Below are 15,108 nucleotides of genomic sequence, written 5' to 3'. Positions count from 1 at the left end.
TAATTTTTAATGCAGCCAATTAGACAACAGTGCAAGCGAAGCATAAGTTAGTTAGAAGACAGAAAGGCTGACTTTTGCTTCCCTAGAGAGGGTATTTTATCGGCTCCTTCACAGCATGTTACTTCTGAGGACATTTTTTAAAATATAAGTAGGAGAAAAACTCACCATAGGAAGCTAATTAATTTACTAGATCTTGTCGGTAATTTCCCAGAAGCCTCGTAAAAATGTCTTGTTCTCTTTCCCAAGCTGTCATGAGAGATGGAAGTTCATCTCTCTTTTTTTTGTCTTTTGTGTTCTGTTTTCTATTTCAGTACTCCCAAATGAGGGACGAAGTGTTCAAGTCGAACCTGGTGTGCGCTTTCATCGTCCTTGTATTTATCACTGCAATCCAAAGTTTACTACCATCTTCAAGGTAAAGGCAAAGACATCCACAACACTGTACTATGCCTCTCTGTCTGATTATGTTGCGTCAGGGTAAAGATCAGTACAATGTTTTTAAGAGTGGTGGAGATGATTTTTAAAAAGATTTCCTGCTCTGAACATGCATATGCATGATTCTGTTCTGTCGTAAGTTTTGGCGAAGGAAAACTTCTGCATGTTTGGAGTGGCTCTAGTTGGCTCTAGTATGTGCCAACTGACCAGCACCCGCAACATAAGCCTGAAATTTAGGAGCAGATTTGCAACATTTAAAAGATACGGTAATAAAAATCCAACTGCACATTTTGAACTGACGGTAATTTTTCTTTTAAAGATCATGACCCTATGTAGGTTATAATTTATTTCATTGGATACTAGTGGACGCATGAGAACACACTGCGGAAATCCATTGGCGGGACGTTCACATGTGAACTCTAAAAGGGACATTTCACTGATAAGGATTATGCATAAGGGACAACAAGGGTGCAAAAACAATGTTATTCCCAGCTCTTACAGGATGAGAAGAAAATCTCTTTTTAGGTCTATTAACACCATCACATTTTTGGAAAATTTGCATTCTACCATTTTGCTCAACTTTCATATCGACTTGTCAGTCGGGTTATTTTTTCAATTTGTATCCCCTTTAGATTATTATTATTATTATTATTATTATTATTATTATTATTATTATTATTATTATTATTAACATTTCTAACTCGCCCTTCCTGCAAGCGGGCTCAGGGCAAGGTACAACAGATTATAAAAATGTAATACAAATATTAAAACCATAAAACAACAGTTCATCATAAAAACAACAAACAGATAATAACTGTTCCAAGATGGGGTCAATTCCAGATTCCTGACCATCAACATACAGGAGGAGGGAAGCGGACAGATAATGTACTGCAACTCATACGTGGGTCAGCAATGAATGGGCATTATATAGCCCCATGCTGTACCCATATGTTGGGCAGCCGGCCGGTGGACACTATATAATCCCACACTTAGTGAGGATCTCATGCTGGCCTCAACCAAAGGTGCCTGAAGGTCCCTAAACTTTTATTCAGTCACTTTGCATTCTGTGGTGGTGGAGAATGTCCTCAGGTCATAACTGAGTTATGGCAACCCATGGGGGGGGGCGGGTTATGGCATACAATGTCTCAAATACAGCTGTTTGAGGATGGCTCCTCTGATATATTAGAGAGCAGGGGTAAAGCGAATAGTCTCAGGTGGACTATCCTGAAATTCTCCAAAGTTCAGAACTCTCATTGAAAACGCCCGAGATCTGGAAGTGGCAGTTTGCACCATCTTATGGGGGGCGTGGAGTGGGGGACAGAAACTTCTTTTGAGAAAATATAGGAGGGGCATGCGTACCCTATTCACTTGAACAGAAGATATCCCTGAACATAAAATGACCCCCCACAAAAATGTTATAACACAATTGTTTTAGTATTGAACATAACTGTAAACTGTATGCCTTCCATTGTTCTAGAGGGTTTATTACACACAAACACCAACTGCTACACATCTGCGCCTCTGTGGAGTCTTGGTCCAAGAAGATCTTCCACATTATTTTCTATTTTGCCCTTTGTACTTAGAGCCCAGAAACAAATTTCTTGCTGATAATTTAAAAGGTTCAAGGTTTAGATTTTAACCCATAACACTCTTAGCAGACTGGGATGAGCATATTTGTGGGACCGTCTCTTACCATATGTTCCCTGGAGGGAGCTCCGTTCATCCGACAAACAGCTGCTGGTGGTCCCTGGCCCAAGGACACTTGCCTGGCTTTGTCCAGGGCCTTTTTGGTCCTGGCACCAACCTGTGGAACGCTCTTTCTGCTGAAACAAGGGCCCAGCAGAATTTACTATCTTTCCACCGGGCCTGCAAGATGGGATGTTCCGCCAGGCCTATGGCTGGAGCTGAGGTACAGACGGGCTTCCTTGCTGGTCTCCTGGAGGGGGGGATCAAAAAACCCCTCACCCCAGTTTCCATTGAAATATTAATATATTCTGCCCGTTCCCCCTCTTGGAATGTTTTTGGTTGGAGGTTGAGCCAAGTGGTTCACCACCCACTTTTGTTATTGTGTTTTCTGATTTTAATGTTGCTTTAATTGTAATTTATTTATTTACACTGTAATCCGCTCTTAGCCTATTCATGGGGAGGGCAGATAGTAAGTCCAATGAATGAATGAATGAATGAATGAATGAATGAATGAATGAATGAATGAATGAAAGGTATAAATTATTTTCCTGTAGTGGAGAAAGACATTTTTCTTCTGTCTGATTTGGACAGATATGTTTCTTGTAGAGTGTCACAGCTTGCCTGAGCAACCAAAAAATTAGATGCATATTAAAGTCTGAAAAGCTAAGCATATTGGACTGTTCAGTTGAGTGGCATGCTAGTCTGCTCCCACAAGTTTCATATTGCATTGTCAATCAAATCTATTTTTCATTTAGGATCCTCCTTGGTTCCCAAAAAGTCCGATGATTCTTCATAATGCCCCTTCCTGGTTGTCTTGTTTTTAATGCATAAACATTTTAATGCACACATACAACTTTTTTACCCCCAACAGGATGATTCCAATGGTCATTCAATTTTCCATCCTGATTATGCTGCATTCGGCTCTTGTGCTAATCACCACCGCCGAGGATTATAAATGTTTACCCCTCGTGCTCCGGAAAACTTGCTGCTGGATTAATGAGACCTACTTGGCCCGAAACGTCGTCATCTTTGCCTCTATTATGATTAATTTCCTGGGAGCCATCATCAATATTGTAAGCATCCAAGAGAACAGTCAGTCTCCGTGTGCCGATGGGCAGAGAGTGGGTGGGAAGGGAGAGAAAAAGGATGTATGAATTATTGAGACGGGTAGTTTTCGCAGCAACAGAAGCTGAGAACAAATGTATTTATGAATCGAGGAGGATTTAAATGGCGGGGGGGAGTCAAAACTGTCAAGCATCAGGGAATTCAATCTGCTGTTGAAGGTGTTTTGAGATCAACTGTAGGCAGATTTGTCTCTTGTGAAGATTATCTATTTTAAAAAGAAATCCAGGGTGGCTTTTTTACATTCAGCCTGCCGCTTGCTTTCAAGCCGACTGTGATGATATGATTTCTCACAGGCTGGTATAAATAAAATCCAAAACGGATTAAATTATTGGAAGGCCCTCTTTCCTTGCAATGTTCTTATGTCTCTGATGTCTAAACACTTGTATCCAGAGGATCAGGAAGTCTGTACTGCCTCAAACTCTGTTATTGGGAAGCTTCAGAATTCTGTAATTCAAAACTCGGCTTTGCTTCAGGGAGCCGTATTAGGTGTTGCCCTGATCATGTGATTGTGTAGGACGATCTGCTCCTCACTGATCCTTATTCTGGCTCCAAAGGGAATTTCCAGCCCACCTAGCAACAACTTTACCTTGTGCTGATAGAGATTTCCAGCACTGCTGTCTGCAGGTAGTTTTCACTTACAATGACCCATATTCATCCGCAAAGCAAACCTCCGAAACTGTCATCAGAATATAAAATCAGCAGTGCTGGATGAAACCAATAGTCTGTCTGCTCTGGTATCCTATATTCAACAGTGCCACAGAGAAGCTGAACAGCAGGGCTCATAGCTTTCCTCGCCTGAGCATCTGGCAAACACAGGCATTCCGTCTCTGAACTCTGAGATCCCATTTGGCTGTCATGTCAGTAGCAGGACTATCCTGCATAAATTTGTCTAAGCGAGGTCCATAAGTCAAACTACTTGTTGTGCGAACCAGTGCGAGCCAGTTTGGAATCCACCCACATGCCTTTTCCCCCTGCCTTCCAGCCTCTAACCATACAAGCTTTGAGTCAAGTGGCACCTTAGAGCCCAGCGAGATTTTCAGAGCGTAAGTTTTCAAGAGGCAGAGCTCCCTTCTTCCGACACCAACAAGATTTTCAGTGTGTAAGCTTTCGAGAGTCAGTGCTCCCTTCTTTAGGTGTCTGAAGAAATTAGCCTTGACTCTCAAAAGCTTACACTGAAAACCTTGCCGATCTCTAATAGAGATGGGCACAAACAGCAAAACGAACTTTAAAAAACCCCACGAACAGTTCGATCTGCTGTTCGTGAACAAGCTGTTCGTGAGGCCCCATTCTAAACGAACAGGTGGTCGTTGCAAGCCTCATTCATTGCTGTTTGTCAAGCCAGACAGTCTGGCACCTGTAATCAATTCCCTTGGCAACTTAGGCAGGGATTGTCTGAACTCTGTCTGAACTCCTGCTGTTGCTTTGGAAACCCCAATCTAAGCCGAATTTAGCTTGATAGGCAGGTCTTCCTTTCAAGTGTGGAGCTCCAAATTTGTTACAAGGAAGCAAAGAGCAAGGGGGAGGGGGGCTCCCAGCTCTGGTTTCACAGACAGTGAGGGAGAGACAGTTGCTGTTGGCATTTTGAGAGAGAGACAGGGAGAGTGCATTGGAGCTTCAATTTACTTTGTGTGTGGTGGGATAGGGATCTACCCCTTCAAGTTCCAGGGCTGCTGCCAGGCTCTGGGCCAAACTATTATTTATTATTGGTACCCTGGTGCCTGCTCAGGTCAGGTTTCTGGGAATGGTGCAGTAGGGATCTTGACTTGGATGATGGCTGGAGAAGAGCCTGCTGGCCCCCATGAACAGCCAACCATGAACATGTTTGTGAACAGGGCCATGTTTTTGGTTGTTCGTCAGTCCCTGTTCGTGGATGGCAGTGAACAACAAACATCATGTTCAGGTTTTTTTCTGTTCGTGGCCATCTCTAGTCTCTAATCCTGCTGTTTTATTGCAGACCAACACTGCTACTCACCTAAACTATCTTCATGGAAGGCACCACATTCAGCCACATGGCGTGGAAATCTATTAGTGTCTGAAGGGAGCTCTGATTCTCAAAAGCTTACACTCTGAAAATCCTGTTGGTCTCCTAGGGCCAAGCTAGAAGTGACGAATTACACTTGAATAGCAAATGAACAGTCTCACATGTATTCCTCCCTGTTCACTTGCACTTCACTTGATCACGTGACCGAGTGGAGTGCAAGTGGAGTGCAAGTGAACAGGGAGGAATACACGTGAGTCTGTTCACTTGTCATTCAAGTGTAATTCATCACTGCTAGCTTGGCCTTGAGGGGCCACTGGACTCAAATCCTGCTGTTCTACTGAAGACTAACACAGCTACCCACCTAAAACATAAATGCCTTGTAACGTGCCTAGCGAGCATTATGTTTTCCCCATCTTGCACTTAATTCGTTAACTGCCTACTGGGAGGGCCTATCTGCAAATTCTTTTGGTGACTGGGGAAGGCGGCCCTCCTCCTGATTTTGTCCTTGACTGCCACAGATTTCCATTTTATTCATTCATTTTCATTTGTTTGATGTTTTTGTCCGCTCTCCCCATGGCAGGCTCAGAGCGGAGTAACAACCAGCTTAAAACACATTAAAAACATACATAAAACACATCATGCAATGATAAAACTCAGTTCATACAATAAAACTCCAGGTGCCCTGCTCCATTAACATTCAAGGAGCGGGACACTTGCTTGCTTATTTGCTTACTCGCTTACTTACTTACTTATTTTAGATTTTTATTCTGCCCTCCCCGCAAGCAAGCTCAGGGCAGATCACACCATTTAAAAGCCACAATAAATACCACATTTCCATAAAAACAATTTAAAACGTTTAAATTCAATCAACATTACAGACAATTAATTAAAACAGATGGCAACAGATGGCAATATTAACCAATGTGGAAACAGGATGATGGACAACCTAACTGGGAGGGTTCTGAATGTTCTCTTTCCTCCCTGCCAGGCTGGTTGAGGCCTGGCCCAGCCTCAACCGCACACCTGGCGGAACATCTCTGAGCAGAACCACAAGTGACAAAAGGCACAGATTGGACACTTGTCTGCTTCCCTCAAGTTTTGATGGGAAATGTAGGCAGCTTGGCGGAATGTTGGACAAGTGACAGTTGAAAAGTCCATTGGACAGCAGTCAGAGAGCCAAGCTGCGAGACCAGGACGCCTACATTTCCCATCAAAACTTGAGGGAAGCAGACAAGTGTCCAATCTGTGCCTTTTGTCACTTGTGGTTCTGCTCTCTGTCTTACAGGCCCAGTGAAAGGATAACAAATCTGGCCAGGCCCTGGTCTCCATAGACAGAGAGTCTCCATAGACAGAGAGTTCCACCAGGTCGGAGGTCTGGTGGAGGCTAGGTGGGCCTCCCTGGGGCCAGGGACCACCAACAACTGTTTCTCTCCTGAGCATCCTCTGTGGAATATATAGGGAGAGGCAGTCCCGCAGATATGCTGGTCCCAGTCCGCATAGGGCTTTGTGGACTGGGACCAGAACCTTGAATCTGATCCAGTACTCCACTGGCAACCTCCCCAGGGTAGATGGGAAATGAAACTTATTACAGTGCACTTCCCTTCATTCCTATACCTCTAAGCCTCTGCATCATTCCCCGAGGAGCTTGGCTGTGCCTGCTACTACATACGTTCGCACACTGCCCTTTACTGAATGAGATGTCGAGGGAGGGCAGTGTTTAAAGTGCCCTTGATTCATAATTAAAATAGGCTTCAATAAGAAGCTTGTGTTTTGATTCTATTTTAAAAAACCCTTGAGGATAGCTAAATTAAAGCTACATATATCATAAAGTACAGAACATACGAAGCTGCCTTAGATTGATCTATGGATTATTTTATGTTATTTACATTTCATACATTTCTGAGAGCTTGGGGATGCCCACTGGCTTTTTTTTATTTAAAAAAAATCCTCTTTCTGTGTCTTGTCCCATTGTGTGGATTTTTTGAGCCATACTTTATGGCTTGGTTCAGAATTTTGGTTTACCTATTTTGAATTGGTGAGAGAGCTACAACCTGGCGATGATATGCAGCACACTCTCCAATTTGAGTCTCTCCCATGAGACATCTGACACATGAAGAACACGTGTAGGGAGATGGAATGTTAGCCAGGAAGTGTAGTTTTAAAAGACAGTACCGGCAGCGGAACAAAGGCGTTGCTATACACTAGAGCTGTGTGAAGGGGTTGTAAAATGTCAGAAGGGAAACTTCAGCTGATTATAACCTCTCCAGGTCCAAGCCCAGCTCCAGAAGGCGGATACAGCCCATTTCCATTCTTCGCTGCCCTCTGGTTGCGATCTCACACAGTTTTAGACTGGAGAGGTGAAATTGACAGATCCTTTGGGGAGGTGACGACGAAATTAACAAACTCTCTGAGGAGCGATCTCCCCTGGCTCTGTCTTTTTAAACTACACTTCCTGGCTAACATTGTGTCTCCCTACACTTGAATATGCGCCGAGGCATCTCATGCGGAGAGACTCCGAGTGCCATGTAAGAAATCGATAATGCCCTCCATGGGTTTTATAAATGTCCCATGATTTGCTATGATCACAGAGTTATTAAAAAGACTAAGCCATAGGGTTGCAAGATTAAGCATCCTTAGAAAATCATTATATAAGATCTAATAATACAAACCATTCAATTATGTCTTAGAGAGAGTCAGAGAACCATGAATGCTACCTAATGAAATGGCCAGCTTATTATTCTATTATTCCAAATGGTACTGCTTCTAAATGCCCATTTAATTAGTGCAGAGCATATTCTACTTGCGCCTTTAACGTCATGATCTGTTGAATCCAAATGATATAAATGCAGGGAATATGCCTGTTCCTTATGGAACCACAACATTTCGTAGCAAGTTCATGGTTTCGAAATGCTCCCTGACCCAACATTGCTTTGATTCCCAGTTGCTAGAAGTGGTCAGGGGGATGTTGTTTCCGCTTGGCTGATGTATCCACTGTGTACTTTTCTGGAGAACTGGGTACACCTTTTAACTTCTTAATAGAACTATTGCAATACTCTGTATGTGGGGTTGCCTTTGAAGATAGTTTGTTCACCTGAGTTGACCCAGAACAGCATGACTTCTCTCTGTAGCAAAATAGTAAAAGAGTCCAGTAGCATCTTTAAGACTAACCAACTTTACTGTAGCATAAGCTTTCGAGAGCCACAGTTCTCTTCATCAGACACATGGAGGGTATGAAAAAACTAGCCAGATATAAGGTGCTACCGGACTCTTTTACTATTTTGCTACTACAGACTAACACAGCTAACTTCTCTCTGTAGGACTCATATAATTTTGATTCTCTAAACTTAACTAGTTACCTATCTGTTTCTAGGCTTTTTTCAAGATGCCATTTTTTTTTACCCTTTAAATGTAAAATCCAAGATAGTACTTTTGCCCAGCACCCATTAATTAAGACCATTAGGAAACATGCTGCTTTAGATGACAAATTTTTTAGTAGGGGGATATTATCTTCCCCAGTACAGGACTTTTTCGGTGGTGGCACCCCTGAGATCGACCAAGGGGGAAATCCATCAGCCCCACAATATTTATTTGTTTGCTTCTTTTAATAAGTTTATGTCCCATATGTCTTGGCTAAAATATTCCCACATACAACTTTTTAAAAGCACAATAAAACACAAAGGATAAAATCTGAACTGGATCCGGTAGCAATAAAATAAACAGAGACAATAACATGTTAAAATTATAGCAGTAGTGAACTGACTGACTTACAATGAAGAACCAGAAGAATCCAACTAGTCCTAAGAGACCCAAATAAATATGTAATATGTTTTTTTTAATTTTTAAAAAAGTGAAACTGCTGTATGTGCAAAGACTTATAACGTTATGTTATTACCGTTTCAAACGGTAATAACCGTTTGATGACCATAGGAAGATACTCACCAATGCTTGTTAGGATTATGTTAAGAAGGAACATGCAGTAAATAATTCAGCTTGAAAAAGCAACGCAAAACGGGATATAACCAAGGGTGGCGCACCCGTTGCCAACTGCCCAGGAGATTTTGCCTCCTCTGCTTTCCTCCTGGAATGTTCTGCCTGTAAAGGAGAAGAAAAACAAGCTGCAATCTGGATCCTTACCTTATACTAGGATTCAAATAGACTTCTTGAATGAATAGATGGATTGTGAACCACTATATTAATAGCATTGGTACATACAGGAAAATCTGCAATGTTTGAAATGGTTGTAATATAATGTTATAAGTCCTTGCAGATACAGCACTTGCACTTGTTAAAAATAAAAAGTATATTACATATTTATTTGGGTCTCTTAGGACTAGTTGGGTTCTTCTGGTTGCATTGATTACAATGAGAAGCAGTACCCCAGCAACATGGCAAAATAGCAATAAAACTTTACAGATTTTTTTTTTAAAAAAGGAGAGATAAAGCAGCAATACTCTGCATGTATAAAAGTGACAGAAAATGACTCAAATTTTAACCTGGAGCTGAAAGAAAGCCCTGTCCTTTATGGAGTATACCCATACTCTTGTGGCTAGCGGTAGACAAAAGTAGAACCTCAAGTGAAGAATGAATTGGCACTCTCAAGTCTTTAGTTCTTGGTTCTGCCCGGCCTTATATAGATCTGTTAAAATTGTTCATTAAATGATGGTTACAGCATCAGTTTTTGCAGCCTCTGAGGTGATTTATGCATGATTTTAAATTATTATATTGTGATCTTTTAAAAGATTCGAGTTCAGTAGTAGCTTCAAGACTAACAATATTTCCAGGGTATCAGCTGAGAAGAAGCTTCGTCAGATAACTTTGACTCTCAAAAGCTTGTAGCCTGGAAATTATGTTGGTCTTTAAAGGGCTACTGGACTCAAATCTTGCTTTCCTACTCCATACCAACATGGCTACTCGCCTGAAATTATTATATGGATGTAAGCCACTTGGAAGGGTTTTCTTTGTCAAGTGGAGAAAGAGTCCATCCGAATGAAATTTAATAGGTCAAAACATATAAACCCCAGTTTGTATCCTGTTGTGCTCTGCCATTGATGGGGTGATGTTTGCACATTTCCCCTTTCCATTTCAGACATTTCCGCTATCCTGTTTATGAGTCTCTCTGACCTTCTAGGAGTTAAATTTCACCAGACTCAGCGGGTTGTGGTGGGAGAGGAGAGGTGGAAAGTCCAGTTTCACATTCTTTACAGTGCTTGCTCCTGGTTGGATACAAGCCAGTGAAATATATTTAGTGTCACCTAAGTGTGGTTTAAATGTCACTAGGTTTATTCGTTTTTCCCTTTGTTCACAGCTCTGGTGTGATTTCGACAAACGAACGCCCTTTGAGAATCAGACTTTCAATTCTTCGGCATCTTTTACGGACATTTGCTCCTATCCAGAGGTAATTCTGAGCTCGCTGTTTTGGAAACCCATCAGTCATGGCAACTGTGCTTTGATCCAGAGCTCCACAGGAGGAGATAGTTTGATAGAGAACTGCTGTAGCATCGTGGTTATGTGGTAGGGTTGCAAATCAGCACTCTGCTGGTTCAACTCCCACTACTGCCATGAGCTCAGCAGGTAATCTTGGGTAAGCCATTGCTCTCAGCCCCAGCTTCCCGACCGCATTGTGGAGATAAATAACAACACTGACTTTGTTCACCACTCTAAATGTGGCGCTAATCTGTCCTGAAGGGTGGTATATAAGCACAGTTGTTGTCATTGTTATTGTCATTGAGAGCTGCAGCAGCATAGTGGTGAAGTGGTTGGGTTGAGAATCAGCATTCTGCTGGTTTAACTCCCTCTACTGCCATGAACTATTGCAGGTGGCCTTGGGTAAGCTGCTCTGTTCAGCCTCAGCTCCGTAGCGGTACTGTGGGATAATAATAGTACTGACTTTGTTCACCACTCTGAGTGGGGCACTAATCTTTCCAGAAGGGTGGTATATAAGCACACTGTTATTATGTTCTTATGATAATTTCAGTGGAATAAAGAATAGTCAATGTTTCCATTATGAAGGCTCTCTTGAGCAGTCAGAAGCCAAATGTGTTTCCACATGTAAAGGAAAACTTTTATGTAGAAAAAGGGAACAACTTGTTACTCATAAGGCCATCCTGTTTATGTTTCAGAACACTGTGATAATATTTTTCCCCTCCCCACCTCCATTCATTTATCCAGTTGGTTATTGTCTGTAAACGAAGTCAGTAATGGCTAGCCTAGTGACAGGGATACTGAGAGTCACCAAACACACCCCAAAGATTCCCTCCAATCATATTTGGGACATCCCTCACATATAGACAAGCAGAAGCAAGATATTGGTTAGAACTGGGGTGCTGTTGCTATGGCCCAGAGGCGCTGTGCCTGCCCCCTGCAGCTCCCAATATAATCCTTCCATTCCTCTTGATATGGCTTCCTGAAGATGCCATGGAGCATGAGGCATTGCTCAGTGGTAGAACATCAGCTTGGCTTTCAAAAGGTCCCAGGTTCAATCCCCTGTAGCTCCAGTTAAAAGATCAAGTAGGAGGTGATGTGAAAGATCTCTGCTTGAAAGCTGTTCCCAGCCTGAGTAGACAATACTGACATTGACGGACCAAGGGTCCAATTCAGCGTAAGGCAACTTCATGTGTTCAAAGGTATCTGACATCCAACACAGACTGAGCTGTCCTTGTTTTGCTTAGACAATAACACACAGAAGTGTATATGTCAGAACTAGACTCACAAAGTGCCTAGCCTCCAATGATGTTTTTTAAAGATGAAATGGGGAGGGGGGGCAGAATGGTGGTCGAAGCTTCCAAAATGGGTAAGAGTAACTGGTAGAAGCATTCGTGCCCATGATGTCACTGGCACTTACCAGCAGGTGCCAGCAATGCTTGCACAAGCATCTAGTCTATCACTGAAAGATCTATAATGGTCACAGTGGTAGAGACAGAAATTATTGCTGGACAGCACCAATGGCCTGCTAAAGAAGACTAGCAAGGGGGCACAGCTCGGTGGGAGAACATCTGCTTAGCCTACAGAAGGTCCCATGTTCAATCCCCGGCATCTCCAGTTAAAAAAAGAACCAAGTAGTAGGTGATGTGAAAGACTGGAAATCTTTAAGAGCTGCTGCCAGTCTGAGTAGGCAATACTGAGTAGGCAATACTTGATTCAGCATAAGGTGCAAGTGATTTTCCTACTGTGGAAGTGCTCATTAGAGTGACCTCATTTTGCCTTCATCAATTACTGTTCTTTCATGTGAGCATAAAGTATCTTAGAAGGCCTCTCGTGGAGATCATTTACCATAATGAGGGTCATATTAACTCTCATTGTTTGGTTAGCTGCCCTCCCCAACGATCTCTACATCCCACATTCCACTTACGATTAGAGATGGGCACGAACAGCAATAGGAACTAAAAAAAACCCCACCAACAGCCCAATCTGCTGTTCGCGAACAAGCTGTTCGTGAGAACCCATTCTAAATGAACAGGTAGTTGTTGCAAAGCCTCATTCGTTGCTGTTCGTCAAGCCAGACACTCCGGCGCCTGCAATCAATTTCCTTGGCAACTCAGGCAGGGATTGTCTGAACTCTGTCTGAACTCCTGCTGTTGCCCTGGAAACCCCAATCTAAGCCCAATTTAGCTTGATAGGCAGGTCTTCCTTCCAAGTGTGGACTGGAGCTCCAAATTTGTTACAAGAGGAAAAGACCAGGGAAGAGGGGGGCTCCCAGCTCTGGCTTTCAGGGAGAGACAGTTGCTGTTAGAGAGACAGGGTGAGTGCACTGGAGCTTGAATTTTCTTTGTGTGTGGTGGGATAGGGATCTACCCCTTCAGTTCCAGGGCTGCTGCCAGGCTCTGGGTCCAAGCTATTGTTTATTATTGGTACATTTCCTGATGCCTACTCAGGTAGGGTTTCTGGGAGTGGTGTGGTAGGGATCTTGATGGCTGGAGGAGAGCCTGCTGGGCCCCTCGAACAATGAACAGGATCATGTTCGTTAATGTTCATTGTTCATTGTTTGTGGATGGCAACAAACAACGAACACCATGTTCGTTTTTTTTCTGTTTGTGCCCATGTCTACTTACGATCCTTTTGGATAACTCCTTTGAAATGAGAAAGCCAGCCACCTGGGCAGGTTAGTTTGACAAGCATACTATCTTTTGCCACGTCCATTCAGATGTAAGTTCCCATTTTAATAATGTGTTAATTCTCATGTCACATTCAATGCATGAACAGCTCAGTAGGTGATTTGAAGCCTACATTGATCCAGGTACTTGGCCCTGATTTCTGTTGTAAGGTGAAAGAACGGTGGTTCTTTCGTACAAATAGATGTAGGCATTATTGGGTTTTAGTTAAGGCACATTAACTAAACAAACTGCACGCAGAAAGCTCTCATCCAAGTTAGAGAACCAATAACTGTTTATTTATCTAAAGAAATATATTTACATAAGTTTAGTGGAGAGAAAGAACTAGTAACTGATCTAACTAGCTAGGATGGCTTTCAATTGAAAGTAGGCCATCTCTCTCAGGAGGAGACACCATGCTGCCTCTCCTGGTGCATGCAAGGAAGAACAAAGAGAGAAGGGGGAGAGAAGGGAAGGAAGGAAGTTCCCCTGGCAGGAAGGAGACTGATACTAGCCTATCTGTCTAACTAACTTTATGGTTGTTGCTTCCTTTTGCTCTGCTTGCAGTCCTGAAGGTCTGAGCAAGAGACATCATCAGTCCCTTCTTCCGACAGGCATCTCCATGCAGAATGCACGTGCTTTCACTGTAACATGTGAACAGCCCTAGTTTGCACACGCGAACAGGACCGAGTCAGACCATTCATTCTGTCAACACCTACTCAAACTGGCAGCCCAGGTGGAAGACTTTCACATCATCCAGTCCTTTTTACTGGAGATGTGGGGGATTGAACCTGGCACCTTCTGCGTCCTAAGCAGATGCTCTACCATTGAGCCAAAGCACCAGTAAGCTGAGTGGCAGCCTGCAACAATGGCAAGCAAATGTGTTCACTGTGAATGCAGGTCGCCAAATGCAGGGACAATGAACCTTCCGTTGTTCATAGCCAAGGCTAGCGTGAATGAAGGAGGTAAAAATAGTTGGGATTTGTGTCATGGCAGACTGCTGGAACTGATTTTTTTTCCCTCCGAAAAATCTTTATTTTAAGTATTTCGTCTTCACCGGTATCCTGGCAATGGTGACCTGCGCCGTGTTCCTCCGTCTCAATTCCGTCCTTAAACTGGCCGTGCTGCTCCTTATGATTGCTATCTACTGCTTCCTGACGGAGACCATTTATGCTTCCCTTTTTCTGCAATATGATGACTTCAATCATAATGGAGAGTAAGTGTGTGCCAAGTGCAGCCGAAATGTCCTGGGCAGGGGGGGAGGTCAGTGCAACAAAAGGTCTCCCTTAGTGATGCTAAATAAATCCTTTTCTCCTAGTAGGGTTCCTGAACGATATATTATTGAAGGTCTGCCCCCATAAACCTTCAATTTAATTTTATTTACTTATTTATACTATGGATATGCAGCCTTTCCAAGAACTGCCAGAGGCAGCTTACCTTCCATACAGAAAATTAAAATTAAAACCAGGAATGCATTTTAAAAAGATCTCTGATTTTTTAAAGAAATGTTTGTAACTATCTTCAGAAAGTAGGTAGTGTGGGGACCAGGTGCAATTCATGGGGAATTCCAAAGAGCTTTTAAAATCCTTTTGTTCTAAATCAGTGTGCATAATGGCATCATTTTAAACACTGCAAATCACATACTGCCATGCAACTCAAGCAAATATCCTTGCACAACAACTTCTGGGACCTGTATATGTAATAATGAGAATATAAATTCTTCCATCGAGAGAGTATGAATCTCCTAGGTATGTAGAACTAATTTTGCCACTGGGAAGAATAAAAAATGGCCTGAAG

General features: G+C 42.7%; 1 protein-coding gene across 1 annotated transcript in view; it reads left to right on the top strand.

Annotated features, from left to right (window-relative positions):
• The window catches only part of ADCY8 (adenylate cyclase 8), a 177,104-nt gene that overhangs the window by 122,541 nt on the left and 39,455 nt on the right, over window positions 1-15,108 (top strand). Inside the window, exons 9-12 of the mRNA XM_054985744.1 lie at window positions 312-412; window positions 2,990-3,191; window positions 10,530-10,619; window positions 14,355-14,527. Coding sequence (XP_054841719.1) covers window positions 312-412; window positions 2,990-3,191; window positions 10,530-10,619; window positions 14,355-14,527 — 566 coding nt within the window. The remainder of the gene's footprint in view (window positions 1-311; window positions 413-2,989; window positions 3,192-10,529; window positions 10,620-14,354; window positions 14,528-15,108) is intronic.

The sequence above is a fragment of the Eublepharis macularius genome, chromosome 7 (genome assembly GCF_028583425.1).
Source record: "Eublepharis macularius isolate TG4126 chromosome 7, MPM_Emac_v1.0, whole genome shotgun sequence".
NCBI lineage: Eukaryota > Metazoa > Chordata > Lepidosauria > Squamata > Eublepharidae > Eublepharis > Eublepharis macularius.
This window is presented reverse-complemented; position numbering and strand designations above follow the sequence as displayed.